Below are 10,665 nucleotides of genomic sequence, written 5' to 3'. Positions count from 1 at the left end.
ACATCTTTAAGCAGTAATTAATGAAACCAAAGTTGCCCTTTTAAAGCAGGCTAATTTTCCAAATATTTATTTCGTTCATAAAATTCACATTTTATTTTTTAAACATTATAGGTTAGAAGAATTACAATTGTAATTCCTTGGCACCATGATAGCATTATTGTGGTAGTACTGCTAGGTGAGGGAATGGTATGTTGTCTGTTTTGAAAAGTAAAACGAATACGCGTTCACAATCACAAAATACAGATTGTTAAAAGTCTTGTAACAGAAAAATCCAAAGTTAGTATAGTTTTTAAATAAGCCAAAACTACATGGAGCAAGTTGCTGTCATAAAAGCTGCCTAAAAAAAAAAAGGCAGTGGTGATACATGAGTTTTGAAAAGTGAGAAACTTAAAGGATGACTAAAAATCATGGTTTGTTGAATGAAATTAGCCTTGGAATTTAAGCAACTTAAGTCACATTTTAAAATTTGTTTTAAGCACAGTAATAAAAAAGCCTGTTTGAAAATTTCATTTTTTGCTTATTTAGTAATCATAAAAATGTTAGCCCATCCCACCTATCAATACAAAATGGTTCAAGAATATAATCCTATCTTGAGGACATTTCTATCAGTATTCAAGAAAGACCATCTAAAAATCTGTGTCACATCTGACACCTCAAAAGCTGACTGGAAATTTACGGGTTTTGGAAAAAATAGATCTTCAAGTAAAGTGTTCATTTCATACTTCGGCTATTCAGAAAAATTTAAATTTCATGGAAGCATATATTCATGAAGAAAAGATCCTGCAGTATTAATAAGAACTCCTTTGTTAGGCAGGGAGGTACCTAGGATTAACCACTAAATATAATGCTCTTAATCCATAAATTTTCTATGTATTTTTTATAGGCTCACAAACTTAAAGTGCATGGTTAAAAATTAATGTAAAAAATAGGATACTGAATGGTGATAGTGTTTATGTGACTATTCAGAGGTAATTTATACAAGTTAAATTCTTAGTATGCCATAAGCAATATAACTTGGGTTAGTGTTCATTGAGTCAGCTTGAAATAGGTCAAGTGTACTGGCCAGGTGCCGTGGCTCACGCCTGTAATCCCAGCTACCTGGGAGGCTGAGGCAGAATTGCTTGAACCCAGGAGGTGGAGATCGTGCCATTGCACTCCAGCCTAGGCAACAAGAGTGAAACTCCATCTCGGAAAAAAAAGAAATAGGTCAAGTGTGTATTTCATGATCTCAACACCCTTGGCATAGAGGTGCTCAGTGGACATGGTGAAATTTTACTGTGGATGTATACAGGTAGGCCACTAGAATGTGATGCTTCCTAACATTTACTCCAATGAAAATGTTAATACAAAATTTTTTGAACTGAACTCTAATACATTACCAAAGCAAAGTTCTGATTTTTTTCTCACTTTTAATGCTTAGAGGAGAGGACCCTCATAAGGAGCCTGTAACATCCCCTACTATTACATACTTTTCTTTCTGGGGAAGGATTTGTGTTTTCATCTTTGAATTGGGGTCTGAGTCACTCCTTAAAAAAACAGCAATTTAGTGAAACAGCATATGGGAAGATCTATAAATCAGGAAAAGAAAGATGGTTATATGTAACTTCCTTTCAAGATTAGAAGGAAAAAAGTAGAGGCCGAGGCCAAATAATGCCCCTTTTAATTTAATCCACTGTAGCTGAAAATGTTCAGCAAGCACGACAATAACTGATTTTTAAAAAGACCAAGAGGAAATTTTGTAGGACAAAATGTTGGCCCTGTCTAATGCAAGAGGCAAAGGGAGAGGGGTAGAAGAAAGGGCAAATAAATACAGTTGAAATCTTACAAAGATAATGAATATCTGTTGAATTAGAATATTAATAATTTAAAAAGTTTTATGCATTTCCAGTCTCAGAACTGTGAAGCTTTAAAGTGCATTAAGAGAATTGCAGGCACCATCAAATACCAAATTGACAGAATTCAGAAGAAAAAAACAATCTGAAGGCTTATTTTTAAGAAGGCCTTTACAAGATAAGGCAAGTTGTGTTAGCTCCGCTATCTGACCTTTTAATGAGTTACATGATTTTTAAACATGCTCTGTTGAAAATACATTTTGAATAACAATGGGGAAGGAAATATATAACTTGTAATTTCCATGAGCTGAATATGTAGAAGATAAACTGGTACCAAATACTGACCGAAAGCTGCTTAAGAAGAGCTGTCTGGTTACCTTTGTATACAACATCATAACATTCATTGTAGGTAATTTCATACATAAGGATTTAGTTCTGGAGTCTCAGGGCAAGTTAGATGAGCATCTCTGAATGAGCAATGCATGACAGGAATCACAAACCCGTACTGGTTTTGGTGAAGAAGGCAAAGGTAGTTCGTTGTCAGAGCAGGCATTACAGAAAATTTCCCCACAGTTTCTACAGTGGTGCTATTAAACAGAAAAATCAGAGGGAAAAAAAAACTTTAAATAAAATTAGAAGCACTTTTGCACCCCAAATTTTTGGACTCACTTCCTACCTCCCTTACCTTTCTCTTAGAGAGTGAGAATTCCTTTTCACAAAGTTTACAATGTGTTGCTTCTTTGTCTTTCAGCCAAACCAGTCCCTAGTAGGAAGAAAAAATGCTCAAATTGGTAACACTAAAAATTATATGTGAAAACTTTTTCCCCCAAGAACAGTATTTATAGGAATAGATATATGAAGAATGGAAAATAAGTTATTTTCTTTGAGAGATGTATATATATGTAAATATGTATGGAATTAGCCTCAAAATATTCTGGGTTGGGGAGGTGGGACGTGGATTATGTATAAAAAACAAGATTGCAGCCAGGCGACAATGGCTCACACCGGTAATTCCAGCTAAGGAGGCTGAGGTGAGAGGATCGCTTGAGGCCTGGAGTTCAAGACCAAGCTGGGCAACACAGAATCTCTCTTAAAAAATAAAAATTGAAAAAATAAAAAATCAAGACTGCACATGATAAATATTGAATATGGGTAATGGTTCATTTTACTCTTTTCTATACAATTGTATATGTTAGAACATATAACATGTAAAAATGCTTTAAAGAGATACAAATCTGTTGCTGATGGGAATTCTCTTCAGGAAAAGAACCTTAAAGATTAAAAGAACCTTAAAATAGTCCAACAACATTTTATTTTTAAAATTTTTGTGGGTACATAGTAACATATTTATGGGGTACATGAGATGTTTTGATACAGGCATGCAAAATGAAATAAGCACATCATGGAGAATGGGGTATCCTAGTCCAACAATATTTAAGGATAAATTCTTACTGTGTGAAATGCAATAGTTTGGCATTATGTGTAACTTATACCTTAAGACCCTAAAGTTTGAAGGAAATTGGGGAAATCAGACATTGGAGTTTATTATTTTATAAGACCTCTTTAGGAGGCCGAGGCAGGAGGATTGCTTGAGGCCAGGAAGACTGGCCTGGGGAACAGACTCCATCTTTACAAAAAAATTAACCAGGCTGCGTGGCATAAGCCTATAGTCCCAGCTACTCTGGAGGCTGAGAAGGGAGAATCGCTTAAGCCCAGGAGTTTGAGGCTGCACTGAACTATGACTCAGGCTCGAGTGCCACTGCACTAGAGCCTGAGCAACAGAGTGAGACCCTATCTCAAGAAAAAGGGGGAAAAAAAAGGACCTAACCTTAATAAGTGGCTATTTACCTCAACTTTTATAACATATTTAATAGCTGCTATGTAAACGTTAGTAAAAAATGGATGTAAGTAGTCTTAAGCAGTATTTATGACAACTTGACCCTTTTTTTTTTTGAAAAGAGAGAGTCTCACTCTGTCGCCCAGGCTGTAGTGCAGTGGTGCAATGTCAGCTCACCGCAACCTCCGTCTCCCAGGTTCAAGTGATTCTCCTGCCTCGGCCTCCCTGTAGCTGGGATTACAGGAACACGCCACCAAGCCCGGCTAATTTTTGTATTTTTAGTAGAGATGGGGTTTCACCATGTTGGCCAGACTGGTCTCAAACTCCTGACCTCAGGTGATCCGTCCACTTCGGCCTCCCAAAGTGCTGGGATTACAGGCATAAGCCACCAGTCCCAGCCTACTTGACCCATTGTTAACTAGCTTGCTTAACCAATCTTGGCTAGAAAGACCTTTTTTCCCCTGTGAAGGCAACTTTGTTAGATGATTATCAGTTTCACAATGAGAAGACCCAGATGAAGGAGGAGACTCAATACTGATTGATTTCCTAAAACATGTCCCTAAAACAGCCCAGACCAAAGAACCCAAGTATAACTGAAGATTCCAATTTGGACATGGAGCAACTGCAACCTATAAATTACTACTGAAGCACAGGAACCCTTTTTACCTAATGAGAGAAAAATTCTCTAAGAAAAAAAGGCCCATAGATACATTTCTAAAAACAAGAGTTTTCTTAAAAGACTTTTCCAAAAGCAGAATTCTTTGAAGAAAAAAAAAAACAGCATTCACAGATCAAGATCACAAGGTTAATTTCAGGTCTTTTTGTTTCAGAGTCTTAATAACTAGCACTTATTATACAGCAGAGATAATACAGTATTGGTTACTGCATATGAGGAAGCCTAAGTCTCCTTAGAACACAGGATTATAAGGGCTTTTTTTTTTTAACTAGATAGCTCATATCAGACAAACACCAGCAAAGAGTCAGATAGCTTGAATCATAGAATTTTTTTTTTAATGCAGGACGGGGGCCAGGTGCAGTGGCTCACACCTGTAATCCCAGCACTTTTGAGACTTTGAGAGGCCAAGGTGAGAGGCTCTCTTTAGACCAGGAGTTCAAGACCAGCCTGGGCAACATAGCAAGACCCCATCTCTACAAAAAAAATAAAAATGAAAAGAAATTAGCCAAGCATGGTGGCATGCACCTGTAGTCTCAGCTACTTGGGAGGCTGAGGTGGGAGGATTGCTTAAACCCAGATGTTCAAGGTTACAGTGAGCTATGATCATACCACTGCACTCCAGCTTGGGAAACAGAGGAAACTCTGTCTCTGAGGGGGGGAAAAAAAAGGCAGCAGCAGGAAGGGACCCTAAAAGATAATCCCAACTTGATGAAAACCATACAAAGCAAAGTGACTTGCCAAATGTCCCACAGCCACCTAGTGGAAGCAGCTTGTAAGGGCATTAGGTTCAGAAACAACCTTGCTGACATGGAGACTAGCCCTTTGGAGACTTCTTTTCACTGAAATTACCTGCCGCCCTCCCAGGAGAGAAGCTCACTTTAAGGTAAGCCTAGTGTGTCCCTGTGAAGGGATCTCAGAGATGAGCACCTGGAGCCCTCTCATTTTACACATGAGAAAATTTAAAGCCTAGAGAGCTGAAGCTGCCTGCTCAAGGAAACAGCCGTTTACCAGAAGAGCTGACTAGAACGGAACAACCTCTTGCTCTGCAAATAAACAGCAATTTTTCTCTGCCCAATTCCAGAAAGTTAGCTGCTAGACTTACACCCCCTAGATAGGATACTACGGGATTCTTCTCTGGAGAAATTCAACTGCCACAGAGAAAAGTCCTGTAAATACTAAACATTTGTAGAGGGTATCCAATAGTTCACTAATCATAGCAGATTTCTCTATGGCGAGGCCTACCAGTCTATAACAACCCACCCAACCAATATACACACAAGGTTTCCAATAACTCTTATTTGTGCCTTTTTTTGAAATTGGGGGATATCACAACATTTGAGAAAACTTCAGAGAATCGATAATGAGGCCGGGTACAGTGGCTCACACCTGTAATCCCACCACTTTGGGAGACTGAGACGGGAGGATCACTTGAGCCCAGGAGTTTGAGACCAGCCTGGGCAACACAGTGAGACCCCCACCATCTCTAAAAAATAAAATAAAATTAGCAGGGTGTGGTGATGTACACCTGTGGTCCCAGCAACTCAGGAGGCTGAGGAGGGAGGATTGCTTGAACCCAGAAGTTCAAGGTTACAGTGAGCTATGATGGAGTCACTACACTCTGGCCTGGACAACAGACACTGTCTCTAAAAAAAAATTTTTTTTTTTTTTGAGATGGAGTCTCGCTCTGTCGCCCAGGCTGGAGTGCAGTGGCGCAATCTCGGCTCACTGCAAGCTCCACCTCCCGGGTTCGCGCCATTCTCCTGCCTCAGTCTCCCGAGTACCTGGGACTACAGGTGCCCACTACCGTACTCAGCTAATCTTTTGTATTTTTAGTAGAGACGGGGTTTCATCGTGTTAGCCAGGATGATCTCGATCTCCTGACCTTGTGATCCGCCCGCCTCAGCCTCCCAAAGTGCTGGGATTACAGGCGTGAGCCACCGTGCCTGGCCAGAAAAAATTTTTTAAATGATAATATCAAAGACAAAATATAACAGGATGCTATTTTTAAAAGGAAAAATGAGCAAATAATAGCCCACTGAATATTAAAAATATGCCTGCAGAAAAAATATCCCCCAGAAGGTTGTACCTGAATCTAACCAAGGCTTTATTTTATTTTTCATATTATTTTATTATTTAGACGGAGTCTCGCTCTGTCGCCCAGGCTGGAATGCAGTAGTGGGATCTCAGCACACTACAACCTCCGCCTCCCGGGTTCAAGCGATCCTCTTACCTCAGCCTCCCAAGTAGCTGGGACTACAGGCGCACACCACCATGCCTGGCTAATTTTTGCATTTTTAGTAGAGATGGGGTTTCACCATGTTGGCCAGGTTGGTCTCGAACTCCTAACCTCAGGCCAATCCACCTGACTCAGCCTCCCGAAGGCTGGGATTACAGCCGTGAGCCACCATGCTTGGCCTAATCAAGGCTTTAGATTTAACTTCCAGTTCACAGGCAACAAGCAGACAGGAACAAGTTAACAAACACTACAAACAAACATTCAGAGAAAATCCAGAATGTGAAAAACTGTTTAGGACAGCTGTTCTAGACCCTTCAGGTGGTCAACAGCATGGAAAAGAAAAAAAAGTCAACTCACATATGAATCCAGTTTCTACATAAAAAAACTGAGAAAAGCAGATAATATTCTGTTAAAGACAGATGTGAGTAGTAAGTTTAAGGCAAAACAAAGTACTAATTAACACAAAATACAGGAGAGATACTACAAAGAGGAGAGTGCAATCAAGAAGCAGATGAGGCTTCTAAGGTACTGGTCATGTTCTATTATCATTAACCTAAGCAGAGGATACACAGTGTTTTTTTTTTTTTGGAGATGGAATTTTGCTCTTGTTGCCAGGCTGTAGTGCAATGGCATGATCTCAGCTCATCGCAACCTCCGCCTCCCAGGTTCAAGCAGTTCTCCTGCCTCAGCCTCCTGAGTAGCTAAGGTTACAGGCATGCACCACTATGCCCGGCTAATTTTGTATTTTTAGTAGAAATGGGTTTCTCCATGTTGGTCAGGCTGGTCTCGAACTCCCGACTTCAGGTGATCTGCCCACCTCGGCCTCCTAAAGTGCTGGGACTGCAGGCGTGAGCCACTGTGACCCGCCCCACAAGTGTTTTTAAGTTGTACTATATATGCATTCTCATATGCATATTTCACAAAACATTTTTTTAGAGTTTACATAATGATGGTTTTGGCAAATATCCACGTATCCACACATCTTTTTTTTTTTTTTTTGAGACGGAGTCTCACCCTGTTGCCCAGACTGGAGTGCAATGGTGCAATCTCGGCTCACTGCAACCTCTGCCTCCCGGGTTCAAGCAATTCTCCTGCCTCAGCCTCCTGAGTAACTGGGATTACAGGCATGTGCCACCACGCCTGGCTAATTTTTTCTTTTGTATCTATAGTAGAGATGAAGTTTCACCATGTTGGCCAAGCTGGTCTCGAACTCCTGACCTTGTGATCCACCTGCCTTGGCCTCTCAAAGTGCTGGGATTTACAGGCGTGAGCCACCATGCCCAGCCTCCACACCCATCTTCTTTTTTTTTTTTTTTTTTTGAGACGGAATCTTGCTCTGTCGCCCAGGCAGGAGTGCAGTGGTGCAATCTCAGCTCACTGCAACCTCCACTTCCCAGGTTCAAGTGATTCTCCTGCCTCAGCCTCCCAAGTAACTGGGACTACAGGTGCGTGCCACCACACTCAGCTAATTTTTGTATTTTTAGTAGAGGCGGGGTTTCACCATGTTGCCCAGGATGGTCTCAATCTCTTGACCTTGTGATCCGCCCACCTTGGCCTCCCAAAGTGCTGGGATTACAGGCGTGAGCCACTGCACCCGGCCCCATCTTCTTGAAAAGTATGAGGATACGGCCTGGCAAGGTGGCTCACATCTGTAATCCCAGCACTTTGGGAGGCTGAGTTGGGTGGATCACCTGAGGTCAGGAGTTCGAGACCAGCTTTGCTAACATGGTGAAACCCTATCTCTACTAAATATACAAAAATTAGCTGGGCATGGTGGTGGGTGCCTGTAATCCCAGCTACTTGGGAGGCTGAGGCAGGAGAATCGCTTGAACCCAGGAGGGGGAGGTTGCAGTGAGCCGAGATCACGCCATTGCACTCTAGCCTTGGTGTCAGAGCAAGACTGTCTCAAAAAAAAAAAAAAAAAGCGTGAGGAGAAAACAAAGGTATATTCAGATACGCAAATTCTTTTCTTTCTTTTTTCAAATTCTGGTAGAGACAAGGGCTTGCTATACTACCCAGGCTGGTCTCAAACTCCTGGCCTCAAGCAATTCTCCCACCACAGCCTCTTAAAGCACTGGGGTTACAGGTATGAGCTACCATGCCCAGTCTCCAGATGTGTAAATTCTTACAACCTCTATCTTCATTCACCATTTTCAGAAAGCTACTGAAAGATGTGTTGCCAAAAATAAGGGAGTATACAAAGAGAGAAGTTATGGAATTCAGGCAACAGGAGCTCCCACAAAGGGGGAAGGTAAAGGAAAATCTGAGAATACCAGCAAAGGGAAACATCAGGACCAGAATAAACATGAGCAGGAGAGCAGAGAACTCTTGAAGTTGGAGGCAAGACGTCAAAGAAAAAATAATGACGTAACCAAGTACCTGATATATTTTACCATGTGGAAAACTTTATCAAGAAGCTTTTTTTAATAGAGGTGTTTCAAGGTATGAGAAAACTCAAATGTTATACAACTAATTTGTTTTTAAAAAGAGAGGGGCGCAGTGGCTCACACCTGTAATCCCAGCACCTTGGGAGGCTGAGGTGGGCAGATCACGAAGTCAGGAGTTCGAGACAAGCCTAGTCAATATGGTGAAACCCCATCTCTACTAAAAATATAAACATTAGGTGGCACGCGCCTGTAATCTCAGCTACTCGGGAGGCTGAGGCAGGAGAATCACTTGAACCCGGGAGGTGGAGGTTGCAGTGAGTCGAGATTGTGCCACTGCACTTCAGCCTGGGCAACGGAGGGAGACTCCATCTCAAAAAAAAAAAAAGAGGGGACAATTATTAACTCCAGAGGAAGGATAAAGTAGTTCAAGCGAGAAAATATAATCACAGTACCTGGCTCAACAAGGAACAACATTCAAATAATCATAATAAAAAATTCAGAGTAGGGGCTAGATGCGGTGGCTCACACCTGTAATCCCAGCACTTTGGGAGGCCGAGGCAGGTGGATCACCTGAGGTCAGGAGTTTGAGACCAGCCTGGCCAACATAGCGAAACCATCTCTACTAAAAATATAAAAATTAGCTGGGTGTGGTAGCACGCACCTGTAGTCCCAGCTACTTGGGAGGCTGAAGCAGGAGAATCGCTTGAACCCGGGAGGCGGAGGTTGCAATGAGCCGAGATCGCGCCACTGCACTCCAGCCTGGGTAACAGAGCAAGACCCTGTCTCAAAAAAAAAAAAAAATTAGCTAGGTGTGGTGGCAAGTGCCTGTAATTCCAGCTACTGGGGAGCCTGAGGCAGGAGAATCACTGAACCAGGGAGGCAGAGATTGCAGTGAGCCGAGATCATGCCATTGCACTCCAGCCTGGGTGAAGAAGCAAGACTCCGTCTCAAAAAAAAATACAGAGTAAGACAGGTGTGGGGGCTCATGCTTGTAATCCCAGCACTTTAGGAGGCCAAGACCGGAGGATTGCCTGAGGACAGGTGTTCAAGACCACTCTAGACAACACAGCAAATACTGTCTCTACAAAAAATTTAAAAATTAGCCAGGCAAGGTGGCACGCACCTGTGGTCCCAGCTACTCAGGAGGCTGAGGCAAGAGGAGAGCTTGAGCCCAGGAGTTTGAGACTGCAGTGAACTATGACTGTGCCACTGTACTCCAGCCTGGGCAACACAGCAAGACCCCATCTCAAAAAATAATAAATAAAATAACATAAATAAAATATATATATATATAAAGTAAATGAATGCCACAAAAAAACCTTACTTAATTATACTGGGAGACCAGAAAGACCAAAATGCCAGCGAGCAAAACTCTTCATCCACCATATGACGAAGTTAATATATAAGTCTAAAACTGCTGAATCAAGAGCAAATAGTACATACTGAATATTAGTTAGAAATACAGAGATAAATGCCAGAAGAAACAGCTAAAAAACTGGAAGTAGCTCCCTTTGGGTGGCAGGAGCTAGGGCAGATAAAGGGCAAGGGAGTGAAGAACAAGAGACTGCCACCATCATCATCATTATTATTATTAATATTATTTGGTGTTAAATTTTCTTAGTATAATTTTTTTAAAATGATTTTCATGTAACACTTTTTTGTCACCCAGGCTGGCGTGCAGTAAGTAGCATGATCAA

The 10,665-nt window shown here is 41.5% G+C and overlaps 1 protein-coding gene across 1 annotated transcript in view; it reads right to left on the bottom strand.

Moving 5' to 3' along the window:
- Positions 1-38: 38 nt before the first annotated feature.
- Positions 39-10,665, bottom strand: part of RUFY2 (RUN and FYVE domain containing 2) — a gene marked incomplete at its 5' end in the record, with an annotated part of 64,180 nt that continues 53,553 nt past the window's right edge. The window contains 2 exon segments of the mRNA NM_001133232.1: positions 39-2,419; positions 2,518-2,595. Of these exon segments, the coding sequence (NP_001126704.1) occupies positions 2,276-2,419; positions 2,518-2,595 (222 nt within the window). The 3' untranslated portion in view covers positions 39-2,275.

The sequence above is a fragment of the Pongo abelii genome, chromosome 8 (genome assembly GCF_028885655.2).
Source record: "Pongo abelii isolate AG06213 chromosome 8, NHGRI_mPonAbe1-v2.0_pri, whole genome shotgun sequence".
NCBI lineage: Eukaryota > Metazoa > Chordata > Mammalia > Primates > Hominidae > Pongo > Pongo abelii.
The sequence above is the reverse complement of the archived record's forward strand: the minus strand, read 5'-3'. Positions and strand labels throughout refer to the sequence as shown.